This window comes from Equus caballus, chromosome 4, assembly GCF_041296265.1.
Source record: "Equus caballus isolate H_3958 breed thoroughbred chromosome 4, TB-T2T, whole genome shotgun sequence".
Lineage (NCBI taxonomy): Eukaryota > Metazoa > Chordata > Mammalia > Perissodactyla > Equidae > Equus > Equus caballus.
In genome coordinates this window covers 77,833,889-77,851,002 of record NC_091687.1, presented here as the reverse complement: position 1 = coordinate 77,851,002, position 17,114 = coordinate 77,833,889, and the positions used below count along the sequence as shown (strand labels likewise).

Genomic DNA, 17,114 nt, shown 5'->3' with positions numbered 1-17,114 from the left:
ATCAGAGGAAATTTGAAAAAGCATTCTTAACCTACTCTTTTTTTTAGATAAATGTCTTTGCATATATCTCATAATATGGGGCACCAAACCTTCAGTAAGATAAGAAACCAATTTTATCAGAACTAAATTGCAGAGTCTAATTTACGCCATTATCACCAGTGGAATAGGTGATAATACTCCACCTTCTTGAAACAGAAATTCATGGCACACTCAGCGTCTGAGTTTTCTTTCTTTCCCTAATAGCTGTTTTGCTGGACTAAAAGGATACTGTGTGGATAGACCATGCTGCTCCTCACACTGTACATCAGAGTCTCATTTCTTCTCCATCCAGTTATTTTTCTAAACTTGGCATGGAGACCTTTTTACCATGCAGGGAACACTCTAGTCTGACACTGCCCAATAGCAATTTCTGTGGTGATGGAAATGTTCTAGATCTGTGCTGTCCAATATGGTAGCCACCAGCTTCACGTGTTGAGAACTCGAAATGTGGCTAGTGTGACTGAGGAACTCAATTTCAAATTGTATTTAATGTAAATTAATTGAAATTTAAACTGAAATAGCCACCAGTGGCTGGTGACTAGAGAATTGGACAGAATTGGCATCTTTTATAGAGCTGCTTGCCTTTAGAGCTGACCTTTCTTGACTTGATTTGGTACTTTTAATAGTAATTCAGTGGACCACCGTTTCTTTATTATCACGGGACGTTTTAAGCTACCATGCAAGACCGTGAAACTTTGGGTGTCTTTATTATTTTAAAAAGTCTATGTTGTCAAAAGTAAAATTTAGGGAAATTTCTTACTTACTATCATGGTAACATTCAGAGGATCCTCCCTGTTTCTATCATTACCTTCGTGCTTGGACTCAAAGAAAAAATATTATAAAATAGGAATCTCCATGGCGTGTAGGCCCCTATTCCCGGCCCTAATGGCAGATGACAATCTTTAGAGCTCTCTCTGCAGGACATTCTCTGAAGTCCTCTCTAAGCAGGGCGTCTGAGTAAGTGGGCCTACCAAATTCTTCTCCAAGTGGATTTTTCGGTCTGACTGTCTTGTTTTGCTCCCAGTTCTATGAGCAAGAGGGCGGGGTTTACTTTCTCTAGGCCAGCAGGAGCTTGCTCCAACTCTTCCTTTTAATTTCTTTAATATGAAGATCGCCACACTTGCTCTTTGAAATGCTAGTCTGTAAACTACTATTTCCTCTAAGCCTGTTATGCCTTTTTTCCATCTGTGTTGAAGTTGGTTTTCCCAGTGGGGCCTTTCTTTCTCAACTTAGTCATGCTATGTGTGGAGACCCACATCCACACTACTGGCTCCTCTGACTCATCCCGGGAGGTTCACTTGCTCCAGGAATCCCAGTCTCACTGCAGTGGAACAAGAGGGAGGCTCCAATGGAGCCAGCTCTTTCTGAAATCTGCCTCTTTTCCTGGCACCTCTCCTTCTTGTCCAAAGCTACATGAGAAGGGAAAAAAGCAAAAATGCCCTTTCCCCCTTTAAGGTAATGTTTTTAGTAAAGAGTTTTTAGCAATTCTAATTTCAAGTTTGTAAACTATTTTGTTATTGCTGCTGCTTTGAAATATTCCATAATCTGGCTAGGAGAAAAACCTGCTAATGCTCCAATTTTCCTTTTTCCTCCACCAGCAAGCCAAGAGAGTCAATTCTGACAGTTATGTTTTCCTTCCAATTACAGATTAAATTGTTCCCCCTTTTGAAATATATTATTCATAAATGTGAACAGTCTCTGAACTATAGCTCCTCCCATCCATGGATAGGAGGCTGGGTGGGTGGAAATCGCTCATCCACCCCATTGGCTGCTGCGGGGTTGTATAGAACTGGGTCTTCATTCTCTCATCTTTGAGGCCAGGACTTTCCTTGGCCCTCCTAGCCCCTCAAACAAGACCTTTTGCCAAGGATGCCTTAGGCCCATGATTTCCCAATCAAGATGGATTCAGACAATAAATTCTTGTGACAAGATTTGCTAAAAGGGTCAAAGTTGAATAACATAATGATAATCAAAACCCGACCATGGAGACACATCTAAATTTGGCCAACAACCCGTTCAATTAAGCTATTTTTAATCTCACCCAATGCATCTTGAAAGTATAAAAAGGAACTCCAACCCAAACGTCCCGTTAGCTCAGGGAAGGCTGACCCAGGTAGTTACTAAAGAAGCAGCATTGCACGCCTAACTAGAGATGTCTGTGGGAGAAAGTGAGGCGCACATTAGTTTTGGTTGTGTAAATTTGCTCGTGTTTTTCCAGTTAAAATATCCTTCATATGCATATTATATATAATATATTATATTCTTTGTCTTTACTCGGAAGGGTTTCCACTCACTTTATCATTAAAAAAAAAAATCCCGTCAGGTTATCTTAATTTTAGCTGGAGGAACCTGCCCACTCTGTATACCGGCTCTCACCCTTAGCACAAGACCTTACAAAATGGTCTTGCTGCTTTAACTCTATGTGCAATGGGGCACCACCCTTCGCTAGACTTTCAACCTGGGGATGGAGAGAGGGTGACCTGCAGGGCAACCGTCTTACTCTGCCAAGGCGTGCGGGTCTGTCTGTTGCTGAGATCAGGGGGTTCACTTGCTAGGAGAAAAGTGCAGTTATAGAAACGCCTACAAAACTCGTTTGCTAAATTCCAGCTGAACTAACCAGCAGGAGGGGGGAGGGGAGATGTGACATTTCAGACGACCGCGGGAGCTCCCACACATCAAGGCCAGAAAACAGTGTGTGTGTGGCAAAGGTAGAGAAGCCTGCACAGGCTGCTTGCCAGAGGAGAACTGTACCGGCCCTGACAGCGGCCCCTCAAGGGGCATCCTTTCCTCGCTGGTCGCCTCACCTTACCTTGACCACATCGTCGTTGAGATGCTTGGGGTCGCGGTTGACCAGGTCGATCTCCTTGGTGTGCGCGTCGTACACTTGCTTCTCGTTCATCTCGTCTGCCATGGCCTTGTTGTTGGGCTTGTAGATGTTGCCCTGTTCCCGGATGGGAACCGTATAGAGATGTCCCTGCGGAGAGCGGACGACCAGGAGGGGGAGGGTAGCACGGGTGGTGGGAAGAAAATTTCGAAAAGAAAAACAAGCGATCAGAAGTCAGCCAGGCGGCGGAGCAAACCTCGAGGCTCAAAATCGAACTAACCGCTTCGGCAGCGGTGGCTCCGCGCGCAGTAAACTCCCTGGCGCAGCAAGCTTTTTAAGAGGATCGAGGAGAGGACACCACACCCCTCGGTACCAGGCAGGGAGCTCCTGCCTCCCCCGCCCGCCGCCAGGGGTCAGGGCAAACCCCGCGGCGCGGTCCGCCCCGGCCCCCGCCCTGCGCTCGCCCTGCGCGCGGTACCCCGCGGAGACCTCGGCAGGGGAGGGGACCCGATCTCTGACTTCTCTCCAGCCGCTCTCTCCGCCACGCCGCCCTCGCCCCGAGTGCTTCACCTGCTTCATTTTCTCGTCCCAGCCTCTACTCCCCCTCTCTCCATAATCCCTTCCAGGTTCATCCTTAAGATTCAGCCTGAACTCCCCGACTCATGGAGTGCCCTCATTTTCGTTGCTTCTTGGCGTAGTCTCTCTCGCACCTGCTCGCGTCCCGCACAGTCCCTCTGCCCTGTTTGTCCCTCCACTGCTTCCCCCAGCCCTGTGGTGGTCACAGTCCCGAACGCCCCCATCTCTGGGCAGAGCCATGTGTCAGGCCCCCTAAACTCCTTAGAACGATATCTCACCTGTATAACTCCCCCGACCCACCCTCAGGTCACTCCCAGGCTGTCAGCGGGCGGCTGAACCGCGGCTGCGTTTGGGAAAATGAAGTCTCCACACCCAGGCGGAGCCCGAGCGTGCGAGAGTGGTTAGAAGGTATGGTGGTAGTTGGGGGAAGGAGAGGTCCACCCCTCTCCAAACACCCTTGCTAGGCGCCGAGATGCAGGAAGAGTTCTTGAGGTGGCCCAAGAGCTTTGGAAAGTCCAAACACAATGCGCGCCGCCGCCCCGGGGAGTCCAGGCGCCTGGCGGGGAGTCGCGGGGACTGTCCCTAAGATTGCGGGTGAATGATCTCCCACCCCGCGCTCCAGCTCCTCGCCTCCTAGCTGGCAGGAGCCGGACCGTGGGGGTCCCGCAATAAGCCAGGACACCGGACCTATCCAGAAACGCGTCCTAGGTCCGGCAGACCCAACTTGAGGACCCCGACGACCCCCTTTTCCGTGTTCCTCTAGCTTAGGGGCTCCCTTGGCCCCCGTCCCAATAGGAAAACATAAAACATTCCTGCCTCCTCTTCACCTCCCCGCCCAGGCCCATTCCTCAGCAGTGCCAGCGCGAGAGGAGTGCTCCGGGGTCGAGAGAGGGCTGGGGCAAGGAAAGCAGTCGGAATATTTGGAGTGGGAGATAGCAGAAGGAGGCACTCCGTGCGCACCCCGGGGCCCGGCGCGCACCCACCCACGCCTACCTCGGAGTCCACGTATTTGCCCCCAGACATGCTGGCCCGTGGCTGGATGAAGGCTTTGAGGAGATTTCCCTGGGCCGTGATTTAAGGGAACTGAGGAAGGAAGATCTTGTATTGTATGGGGGAAAAAAAAAGGCGCTGGCGGGGGGCGGTGGCTGGGAGGGAGCCTCCTGGCCGAAGGCCAAGGGTTTGTTCTGCTCGCGGTTGGCCAGGACGTGCGCTGCGCCGAGTCTAGGCACATCCCCAAGGTTCTGGCAGCAGAGGGCGGGGAGCAAAGAGCAGTGAGAAAGCGTTTCGCTCGCGCTGGGCTGCTTAGGCGGATTTTTAAACCTGGGGCAACATTTTCCCAGCTATGAACCACCGAAAGGAGTCCTGGGGAGAGCGAATGTTTTCGCAGTGCATCATCCTAGCAGGGGTGGGGAGTGGAGAGAGCCGACGCGCCTGCAGGGATGCCCAGTATGGGCACCGGAGCTTCAGAAAGAATTCTGCCCTGTTCTAAGCCGTTTCTTCTCATCGCCCACGTTCCATTGCTGCCTAAGACACAACTATCTCCCTGTTTCACAGAGAAAGGGATGAAAAATGGCCCGGAACCTTTAGGTGTATTTCACATCTAAACACAAAGAAGGAATTTGTTTGGGTGCTCTGGGTTGTGTGCTTTTTGGTGACAGTCTGTGCGGATGGAAACTTGGAGAAGCAAGCATACAGAATTTAACGTTTCACAGCCGCTTCTGAAATGTCTCCCAAATGCTTGGAAATAAGAAATGAAAATGTTAAACTTTACTGATTTTTTCTGGAACAAAGGAAATTCACGCCAACAGGTTATGCCATATTTACAAAATACATAAGATATTTACAATTGTAGAAATATTTAATTGGAGCTTCAAGTTTAGCAGAGAGGATTTATTTTTTAAAAAATTTGCTTGGCTGTGAATTAGAGGAGGCTTGACTTTTCTACTAACGATTAGAATTGAAAAAAAAATTGTTAACAATTAAAATATTTTATCTGTTCCTGAATTGGGGGTTTCTTTCTTTATCATAAAGCAGCAGAAGATTAATAAAATAGTAAGCTGTCATTTGACATTTGAGTTATAATCAGTCAAGAAATTCGCTATACAAAGATGGAAAGGGCATTTTACCTAACGATCCATATGCAATCAAAAGTCAAACTGTGACTTGAAATAAAAAAGCTGAGAATATACCTGAAGGGGCACAATTTACATTAAATATACTGGCAGTCTGTTTATTGGGACACAAAAGGAGGAGGAAGTGAAATAGAGGATGAAACCTTTGGAGTGGATTATCTAGTTGGAGAGAAAACATGACAATATAAAAGAACTATTAGGCTGTTGATAGCAAAAATGAAATGCAATTTTTGAAAAAAAGATCAGTTTCACTATATGGCAAAGAAAATGTCACAAGTGTTGCTGGCATGACTTTAATTATGCTGGCTAGTCGTTATTAGAATACTAAAGAGCTTCCAAAAGTTGGATTTTCTTAATTTTATTCTGCCAAATTTCATTTCTTAATTCTTTGAACAAATTGTGTTAGCAAACATGATATGCTATTAAAGGGTGGTGTCAGGTTCAATGTGTTGTGAAGTGCCCAGTCTGCCCCTACAGATTGCTGAAACGTCACTGTTCATCTAACTCTTCCTTCATAAATGTTGGCTGCAAAGCACTTGGGGTTCTGTTGTATGGAAAAATGTGGAAACCGTTTCCCATCTATTGTTATTCAGTCTTCAGCTGCCGATGAGTAATCTTGACTGTGAAAAAAAGTCAACAGGAACAGGGAGCGAGCATGTCCTGCATTCCAGCAAGGAATGGATTTTCTGGGGGGGCTCCTGTGAGTGAATGCTTAACTAGCACTCAAAAGAGGGAAGGCCGCCTCACTGGGGAAGTCCGTGAAGCCAAATCAACAGCAGCACACAGAATCATAGTGATCACTGAAGCGTTGTCAATGCCGAAATGAATTCCTAATGAAAGGGAAAGCCACAGCTCTTCATTAGCCTACCTCAACAAGAAACTGGCACCAAAGAGACACAGATCTTATTCTGGCTGTAATAGCTGAATTGGAGAATTGGTTCTGATTTTACCAGAAATAAAGAAAAGATGAAGAAGAACGTTCTTAGCATAGGTACTAGATTTGAATTGAACAGATGATGTGAAAAAAACACAGATAACTTTGATATCCACACAGATAAGTTTAGGCTTGGAGGCAAGTTAATTACTTTCTCCACATCGTTTTCTAAAAAATGAGTAAATGGCGACTCATTTTCCCTCTATTTTTTTTTTAAGTGGCAGCCTTAAAGGTCAGCTCGTGCATTGTATATAACAAAAATTATGGAGCTAAAAGGGACACACATCATCCAACCAGCCGTTTTAGAGATGAGGAAACTGAAATCTAAATACATGAAAATAATTCATTCTTAAGGAGTTTTGTGGGATATTGAAACATTTTAAAGTTAATAAATAACCAAATCACCTGTTAACAACTCATGGGACATGACCTTCTTAAGTAGTCTAGTGAGGGCCTGTTCATGGTGAGATTGTGAAGCTGGTTGCCTTGTGTTTTCTCTCTTCTTCTTCTTCTCTAGTCCCCTTACCCCTGGCACAGCCTCTGCTTCCTGTCCCCAACACCCTAGGTCCTCTTCACATTCTCATCTGGCTCTGTCTAATTCCCACTCTAGGATTAGGAGCCTAAGGTTTGACCACTTATAATGATATCAAGGTTTTAAGAAGCAGACATCTTTCCAACATTTCGCAGCACTAGGAAGCCTGAGACTGCCCAAACGTGACTTTGTCGAGGAGTTCAGAAAAGGGTGTATAGCTTGGTTCATAATAGGGATTATCACTTGGTGTGATATATATAAAAACAAAAAATGTAATAACCAGTATGGCAGAGTCACCCAGCTGTCATTCCAGACTTGGGTCACAGCTCTGGAGCTGTGCCTTAGAGTCCTGCTGGCTAGTTGCTGGCTCATTGGGAGGTTGGGGGCCCTTAGGAGAAGGGTGAGAAGGGAGGGGGTGCATTTCAGAGTGTAGCTGTTTACATGCAAGTATACAAATGTCAATATTTTCACAGTCTTTGTGTTCAGCTGAATGTTTATCCTGTTTTCACCATCGTGGCCTCACACGCCTTCCTCTGTTCATCCCCATCTGCCGAATTCCCTTGGGCCTTCTTCCCATTCCTACCATTTCTCCCTCCATAGCTTTTATTTTACACACAGAAATGGCTTTCTAGGGGAAGACATCTCATCAGCTGATTTCTTCTTATCCCTGTTCTTGCTTGAAGGCCCCAGTGGAATCTTCCTCGGTTTGGGTCTTTCTATTTTGAGTATTTTAAATGATTTTTTTCTAATTATTTTCTTAAAAAAATTAACATCTATTTCTACATTTGAAGAATCTTTCTGTCCAAGATGGCTGAGAAAGTACTCTTTTTATACCGTTTCTTTGTTGGCTCCATTTTCCACATTTGTAAAATGAAAAATGTAATTGGCATTTACCTAATGATGAACACCCACCATCAAGCTTGATTAAATAATATAATTTTGCCTTATTTGCTTCAGATTTATTAAAGCGGAAAACATCATAAGTACTATTGAAGTCTCTTGTGAGAAGTAACTTTTTCTTTTTTTCTAACTGAACTTAATTTCTTTTACCAATCCCCATTCCTTCAGGTGGCAGAACCTTTATGTCAGTCAATTCCTAGTTTCTTCCATTTTCTTTGGCTTGCATCTAACTTCCAGGGGCTTATGAATTGCCAAGGAATGGCAATTCCTTGGGTGGGTGGGTCTGTAGAGAAAAGTCTCTTCCTTAGCTGTATGTCTTGGATCTGCTGGTAAGGACATCACCCTGTCTGTCCCTGGTCGTTGATCCATTCAGGAAACTGTTACACTGTCCTTCAAGCTCATTCAGTATGACCCTTAGGGCTAGAAATACTTTTTACCACTTCTGTCCTTTCTTGGGGCTCTGTGCAAGTCTAATGAAGCTGAGTGGGCAGGCGGGATGCAGGGTCATGGATCCTGTCATGGTGAGTGTGGTGTAGAGCGCAGAATAATGCCCAGCCACAATGCAGAGAAACTCCAGGGAGTTGCTACCTTCATGGGCACTACCCAGAAACGGGAGGCACAAGTATCTTTACTCTTAGATCCTCCTAATTGATCTGGGCCTGTGAGAGTGACACACATGTATCAAAAATTACTTTGCTCCTTTTCCCAATTTCCTCTTCCTTGAGCAGGAAGCTCTGCCCTTATAGCACCCAACAATTTTTTAATGCCCTGAATTCCCCCAGGACCAAGGCTTTTGGAATCAAGAAAACCTTGTCTCTTCTTATCTCTGCTTTTCTGCTGCAATAATCCTTCCCTAGGCATGCGATGAGGGGTTGGAGGGTTGGGTAGGGGAAGTCTCCATGGGCATCTAGAAAAGAACATCAGAGAACATTGCAAAAGTGTCACCATTCACCAGTTCTCCTTTTTCCCTTCAACCAAATTCTGTCAAGATTTTGCCAGTAACATCTCTTAGGATCTATCTGGTATTTCTGAATTAGAACAAACCCTCTAATTCCCCTTCCAAAGATATAATTTTAGAACTTCTGCCAATATTTATGTTTCATGATAGCCTTGCATTAAGGCTTTTATCTTTCTAATTAACTCAAAATATTAACAGTGGAACAATATGTTTGGCCTTTCGCTCTCACTATGTCAGTTTACTTTATAATTTTCTTATCAAATCTTTTGTTATTCAAGACCAAATCATTCTGACTGGTAACTTAATATGACTGAAAGAAGGTTAATTCTTGGGAAAACTTTTGAGTAGCAAGCCTTGTTTCGAAAAGTACAATTATTTTCATCCTAACTGAAATTGGTAAAGGTATAGTTGTATTGAATAAAATCAGGGCAGGTAAGGCTTTATGGCTATGTCTGAGTGATATCACAATAGCTAATTAAAAGTGAAAGATGATGTGAACCGACACTTTTTTGTTATATATCCAACACATATTTTAAAACTGAATTTTAGGGTGTATCAACCACTTATTGCTACAATAGTTTGGCATAAATAAAGTACTACGTAACTCAGTGGCTCTAAAGAACAACCGTTTATTCTTACTGATCTAGGAGGTGAGTGGCGAGGGCTCAGCTGATCTGGGCTGGGGTGGCTGGGGCAGCTCTGCTTCTCACTGCAAATCTGGCTCTGTTCCATGGGTCTCTCATCCTCCTTAGACCAGCAAGCTAGTTGGGGCAGGTTTTTCTCATGAGCCAAGAAGTAGCAGCTGCATAAGAGGAGAAGGAAAAATGTGCAAGGTTCCTAGAAGCCTAGCTTGGAAATGGCACGCTGTCACTTCTGCCCTGTTCTGTTGGCTAAGGCAAGTCACGTGACCCAGCCCAAAGTCAAGGGTTGGGAAAGTAAATTCCATTAATGATGAGGCCATGGCAAGGATGAGAATGCAGGAAAGTGTGAAGAACCCAAATCTACGTCAAATGTGTTGGTCATTAGGGACTAGTTTTGGATTTCAATTTTCCATGTTTTAATCTAATTATTGAGAGATATATACCCTTTTGCCATTTTTTATTTCATTCTCAGAAAGTTTTATATACAGTATTAAAAATCTTTCCATTAAACAGTTGGTAACAAAAAAAACTCTTAATCTTAAATTAAGTGCAAACTTCTATATTTGAAGATTTTGAAATACGATGCTTGACAGAGGGCCTTGAAGAGAGGGACCTAGACAGATCACAAGATAAATTCTCTTCCCTTAAATTAGAATGTAATTTTCAAGGCAGTTAACAATTTACCTCACTTTCAAAAAACTAGGCCATCATCTTGTTATCATTGTCATCCCTATTATTATTATTGTTATTATTATTATTATTATTATTATTCTGGTTAGAACTAAATCTGATGAAACTTGTGATTTTCTATGAAAACGTAGCAAAATTTGTTTCTAAAAGTAGGTAAAAACTTACAGCCTTACTATTTTTATATGCAAAATTATTTTGAGCTATTTTCTTTCACAAGTTACATTAAAAACAAAATCATAGAAACAACCTGATTTGTCAGCTTAAAAGTAAATCTAAATATTGAGAAAATGCTATGTGATAAACAAAAGCGAATCACACCGAGTTCTTTTTTACTTGTGCTTAAGAGTCCATGCAAAATTCCAGGTTCAGTACATCATCTCATCATGGTGACATGTAAGAAATCAAAGTAATTGCTGTGAAATTGGGTGATCTACCTACCTCGACTATTTTAATAACTGAATTATAATAGCCCTACCCAAATAATTGTTCTAGCATTCTTTGAATAGAGAAGGTCTTAGTCCAAACTTAGAGCCAATACTATGTAATCAAGGGATAATGCATTCAGAAAGCATGAAATGAGAGGTAAATAAATATTTGGCTCACTCTTTCATCTAGGTAGATTTATATCAATAATGAAAGTAATAATTACACTCTTATCTAATCCAAGACTGAAAATATTTAACATAAGCCTTGGGCATAGCACTTTTCAGAAAAACTGGGGTCAGGTGGTGAGCCAGATTACTACATTACATCTAGTTGAAAGAAGTCAAATATTCAGATATGAGGACAATGACTACATTTCCTCCTATTCAAGTGAAACAAAATTACTACCACCCTTCAGAAATATGGAAACTCCATAAATCTTATCCAAAGTATGACTAACTCTCAGAAAACCTAGTAGGACAACAAAATATAATATAATATGATAAGATATAATGTAATATAATATATATGAGATATTTAGCATTTTATAGTATACCAGCAGAGTGTTAAACAGCATATTAGAACATTACATTTTATCTCAACAAACGATTTTAAAATTCCATTTTAACTATAATGAAATGATAAAAAATGAAAATAACAATAGCCCCTGAATGCTACCAAAAATTAAAGGGAGATATAAACTTCCATATATTTTTTTAAGTTAATGTAAATATTTGGGAGCAGTCTTCCACAAAAGCCTTTTGTTTTGTAACCAACCCATCTGGCTTTAAGTCAGAGCTCCATTATTTAACAAAGGAAACTCTCTTTCCTTTTGGCTCTTTCCCTAGTAAATAAACTATTTACCAGGAGTTGCTTTTACCTGGGGGAAATTTATTTCTACAGCCACTCCTCCCTTCAAGGCAATGATGTTTAATCATAAAGTATTTCATGCTTTAAAAAGTCTAAGTTCATATTGACCAGACCATTCATTAAGTGGTTTTGTCTTTACAGAGAACTTTACTTTCTTATAATCATATGGCGAGGTTTTTTTGTTTTTTTTTTTACTAATTCCAGAGAAAATTTGTGTCTGCAACATCAGCTTTTGTACATACTGGACTATGGGCTTAATTCTGCACTGCTGGCTTTGCTTTCAATCAATTCAGCTTACTTTAAAGGGAATGTGAATGTTTCAAAACAGGTGTGGGGGATTATAATTATAGGCCGGAGCATAGAATCTTTTCACAGGACCAAACAAATGATCTGTCAGTTTCTTCTGTTCTCTATCTGCAGCTACTTCATCTCTCTGTGTGTCTTACTCCAACTAATTACTAGGGCTTTGCTACTGGAAGTGTGGTCCAGAGACCTGCGGCATCAGCATCAGTATTGCCTGGGAGCTTGTTAGAAATCAGAATCTCAGGCCCAATTCCAGATTGACTGAATCCAAATCTGCATTTTCACAAGATCCCCAGGTTACCTGTAAGCACATTAAACTTTGAGAGGCAGCGATCTAGGGGAAACTTGAAAATGCACATTCTCTGAAGGCGTTTTGAAAGGCAGAAGTTTTGTCAGCAAATACCACTCTCCTGTATAAGGACCACGAATGAAGAAAATCTCCCACAAATACATGCATGAAAGAGACTTTACATCATGGGAAGAGCACTCGAACTGAAGCCTGGATGACTTACAGGGAATCCCAGCTCCGCAAGAGGAAGTAACATACTATGAAAGAAATATTTGTAAGCAAATTGAAGGAAGCCTCATTTAAGGGGGAACCCCACAAGCTAAGTTGGCCAATTTGCTTGCAGAGAACTGGCAGTTCTTTCCTTTTCTATAAACTGAAGTCTTCTTGGAATGTGAAATCAAAAATGACAAAGTAGGCACCAGCCAAGATAATATTTGTGTTTATTTGCTACGAAAGGGCCTGAGCTATATTAAACTCTCCCATTAGCCACACGAAAAAGGTCTTGGTCCATGGCAAGGGTTGAGGCTGCACTGGTCTGTCAACTTTTTAAGACAGAGCAGTTTCTTAGGGACTGCTTTAACGTAGCCCAAACCCACCCTACACCTTGAAGCATTTCATGCTGGGCAGACTTCATGGCAGATTTTAAGGCCAAGGGGCTTTTCTTTTTCAATTCTGAATATTTCTTAAACTCTAAGAATCATAAAATCATGGAAATGTTTAAAGAAATATAAAGCTCAGGGCCAGTCTTCCTTAGCAAAAAGAGGAGGATTGGTAGCAGATGTTAGCTCAGGGCTAATCTTCCTCAAAAAAAAAAAAAAATCATCATAGGATCTTTTGCTCATCTAAATAAAAAATGTATAAATAATTCAGTTGATTGCTCACTTGTTTCTTCTACATGGTAACAAATGATTTTTTAATGTTTTATTCCCAGTGCTTTGATCATGTCCCTCCCACACCCCTTCCGCTCACTGCATAGCACCTGCACAGAGAGCCCATGAAATTGATTGAATATGCTAGCTATTCTGCGGAGATTTTTATTTTGTGTATATTATCTAACCTTAAATAATGCATGCTATTCCAGTGATTGCCTCAGCAAGGTCATATCTAGACCGGAGAGGAAGTGTTGGTTGCATCTTATGTTTCTTTTTATATATTCCAGTCTCATGACTTCGCATTTTCAATATTACTCCCTATTTTGATATTGATTACTGCTGTCATTTTGTGAGCAAATATGGATGTAAAAAATGTATACCGTTGGGGTTGGCCAGTGGCTTAGTGGTTAAGTTCACGAGCTCCGCTTGGGCAGACCACGGTTCGAGGCCCCTGATCCCCAGGCGTGGACCTATGCACAGCTCATTAAGCCATGCTGTGGCAGCATCACACATGCAAAAAGGAGGAAGATTGCCACAGATGTTAGCTCAGCAACAATCTTCCTCAAGCAAAAAGAGGAAGATTGGCAACAGATGTTAACTCACGGCCAATTTTCCTTACCAAAAACATATATATATATATTTGCCATTGCGGACATGTTCACTTGGTGATTTATTTTGGTGCATTGTAGTTTACAAAGTTTCAATCCAAAAGAATATTAAACTTTGTTAGATCATTTAAGACTAAGTTCTAAAGATAACAAGAGCACATTGTGTGGTTCAATAAGTTTTTCTTTGTCTCATAGCAAAACCTTGTAAACCTTCACCCTTCAAAGCCATCTAAAATATTCAGTTCACTGGACTTCATGACAGTGGGGAGGAGGAGAAAGAGGAAAGGAAGAGAAGAGTGGATGGATCTATGCTAACCATTGCCAATACTGGGAAATACAAATTCTGTGCCCCATGACAGGGGGTCGGGGTATCCATTATTGCAAAGCACAGACAGCATTACTGTATAAGATGTGAATATAATGAAAATTAGGGGAAAAAATGAGCATGGGGTCACAGTACTCATTATCACTATAGAAAAATGTTTATTAAATTTTATATGTGCAAAATAGAATACTATAATGTTGCTCCATTAACCACATAATACCTTTGTAAAAATTGTGTATATATAACTTTTTACTGATATAAATACATACAAATGCTGATAATGAGTAGATACACTATCACACATACACTGCTAGTGCAATTATAAATTGTACAAACCTATTGAAAAGTAGTATGACAATATACGACTAGTCATTAATATGTTTGTCTACTGCAATTCAGTTTTTCTGCTTCTGAAAATTTATCATGAGAAAATCATCCTCTAGGAGGAAAATAAATTTATATATGGTTTTCCCTGGGATTTCCAAGATAAAATAACCGCCACTAAGATTGGATAACATATTAAAAGGTGTACCAATTGACAAGGAATTTCCAACCAAACGAAGATACAAAATATGTCCTCTGTCTAGAAAAAATATATGCTTAGTTTAAATGGACATTATTACAGTAATTATTAATATTTTATGTGCTAAGGTTTCTAGGAGAATTATCATCATTGTGCTTTTGATACTTATTATGGAAATCTTTGTTAAAGATAGTGAATTTTTACAAAATTTACAAAATGTAGGAATAATGGCATTTGAAAATGTTTTTCTGACCTAAGCTGGAGTGTAGGGCTTAGAGCACAGGTCATAAAGGGAAGTAAAGAGTGTGCCCAGAAAAGCAGGGTGTAGGGCTGGGAGAGAGCTCAGGGATTAGAAGGGGGCAGAGGGAGGAAGCTACAGAGAACCCAGGTACCAGCTTGGCAGGAGCTCTCATCACTGCGGACTTGGAATTGACTCCATAGATGGGAGAAAGGAAAAGGAAGTACTTTTCAGAGCAGGAAAGGTGACATGACTGAATGATGAATGCAAAGGGAAATTTTGGCTGGAAAGGAGAAGAAGTCATTAGAACAGCTGTCCACACATGCTACAAAAAGCAAATCATCTCTGTAGTGATTAAAAGACTGGACTCTGGTATCAGATTCTCTTGGCTGAAATCCTGACTCCCAGTATGATTTTGGGAAAATCCCTCCCCTGCAGGGCATCAGTTTCCTCATCTGAAAAATAGGGATGATAATAGAACTCATATCATAGGGTTATTGTGCAGATTAAATAAATTCTCAGCAGGTAATCAATGCTCAACAATGGGAATGCTATTGCTTGTACCGGTCATCAGAATTCTCTCAATGATAGAAGCATGAAGGATTCCAACCAGCTTCCTCCTAAGTAAAAGAAGTGTGTTAATCCTTGCCACTTACTTGTCTCACTGGGAAATGGTGTGTTTATCCCTGCAACTTTCCAAATGGTTCCTTGTTTCACTGTCCCAGTTAGCTGAGCCAGCAGTTGGCTGGAACTGGTGTGCCATTCAGCTAGAGAAGCAGGTCCTGCTTACTGCCCTTCTCTCCCCTTTTGTTACTGGCAGGTGCTTGATGACAAGTTACTCAGAGGCAGGGAAAGAAAAGAATGCTCCAAAGATGACCTGTTGCTCCCATCTCTTCCTGATCCATTTACGTCTGGGAGAAATAATTTCCCTTGGTTACGTGCCGTTTCCCGCTCTGAGTCATCTCTCTTCCTTTCTCTCATCATTCTCCACCCCTACCTTTTCCTATAATGGCAAAATGACTTCTCCAGCCATGCAGCCAAGCTGAGTGACCTAACACGTCTAAGTGCAGGCAGATAGGTGTCTCTGTCCTATTTTTGGATAATTGTTGAAGTGGTGTCCTCTGATTTCTTTTACTGCTGCATGGTCTTTCTTTGCCACAGATACACTGCAGTAGTCAACAGCACAGAGAGGTGAGACAGAAGAGAGACAGATGGTCACAAGTTGTAGTTTAGTTTTCATTTTAACTTTTGCTCTTCTGCACTGTCTTTAGGGCACATGGTTCTAGCAGAGCCCTCATGCCCCCTCCTAGGGCCCTTTTCATTCAGTGAGACATAAGCAACTTTCCTTTATGGAAGAAAGAAGTCTTTAACTGACTTCAACTGCTTCCACCCCTATTCAACTTCCACTGTCTCCTTCACTCGGGTTTGGGGCAGGGGTGTGAGGGGTGACGATTGTGTCATTGGAGCCTCCTATTTCCCTTTTCTGTCCTGACTTTCTCTTTGGTGGCATGTCTTTTAATCAGTGTCTGGTGCTTTCATATGGTGCTCAGCTCAAGACCCTCGTGCTTGGGTTCCCTTCTCAGGTCATCCACTCATACTGAAGTAATGGATAATTGCTAATAGATTGAAATGTTACTGCATCCATGGTATCTTTCACTTAAACAAACATCAAGGTGTAAGGTTCCAATGGTGGCAGTTCAGATACACTCTGAAGAAAGAAGCTGAGGAGTGGATACAAAAATGACTTAAAAATGCAACAAAGGGTGCCTTCATTTTGCTTTTTGAGAGTGAACAGGGAGAAGAAATTGGGATGATTAAATTATGGAAGCCCAAATTATTTTTATTCCAAAAGAATATAACCTGAATATGTAGTGTATCCTTATCCTCTGCTTCATCCTCTTACAATTCCTTCCCTGTCTCCCTACACACATATATACCTAGAAGGAAGGAAATAGACCAAACTCTGATAAATTGCATTAGTGGTGGTATTTTTTCATTGCAGCATTACCTATTTTTTGTTTTTACTTTCTTAAAGTAATATATCACCTTGTAAAAATTCTTTAAGCTCTTGTTATCTTAAATAAACATTCTAAAATGACAAAGTTGCAAGCCAAAGAAACTGAGCCATTACTTATATGATTTCTCCATTATGGTATTTAATTTGTCCTGGGATTCAAATGAGACATCGTATGGGACTGCGTTTTCTAAAATGTAAAATTCTATAAAAACAATCTTTTAGTATTATAAACTTCAAAATGGGAAATAGGATAGGAAGAGAAATAGCAACATTCTAAAATGCCAGAAAGTATGTTTCCTAGTGAGTTTCTAAGAGCTAGTGTTTTGTATCCCTGAAGATGTGAAAATAAGTTTCTAACAGGAGAATTGAGAGTAAAGACAGCATTACCCCAAAGGATCAAATACACCTGATATGCTTTAC

At 41.6% G+C, this 17,114-nt stretch overlaps 1 protein-coding gene and 2 long non-coding RNA genes across 3 annotated transcripts in view; 1 reads left to right on the top strand and 2 right to left on the bottom strand.

Annotated features, from left to right (window-relative positions):
- CAV1 (caveolin 1) overlaps positions 1-4,729 on the bottom strand; it is a 33,747-nt gene extending 29,018 nt beyond the window's left edge. Inside the window, 2 exon segments of the mRNA NM_001114143.1 lie at positions 2,849-3,013; positions 4,433-4,729. Of these exon segments, the coding sequence (NP_001107615.1) occupies positions 2,849-3,013; positions 4,433-4,462 (195 nt within the window). The 5' untranslated portion in view covers positions 4,463-4,729.
- Positions 3,661-17,114, top strand: part of LOC138923819 (uncharacterized) — an 80,434-nt gene continuing 66,980 nt past the window's right edge. The window contains exon 1 of the long non-coding RNA XR_011437966.1: positions 3,661-3,847. This is a non-coding gene — a long non-coding RNA (uncharacterized lncRNA). The remainder of the gene's footprint in view (positions 3,848-17,114) is intronic.
- On the bottom strand, positions 9,509-15,590 carry LOC138923820 (uncharacterized). Its single transcript, XR_011437967.1, has 2 exons — positions 15,334-15,590; positions 9,509-9,697 (listed from the first exon to the last, which is right to left on the bottom strand). It is a non-coding gene; the product is annotated as an uncharacterized lncRNA (long non-coding RNA).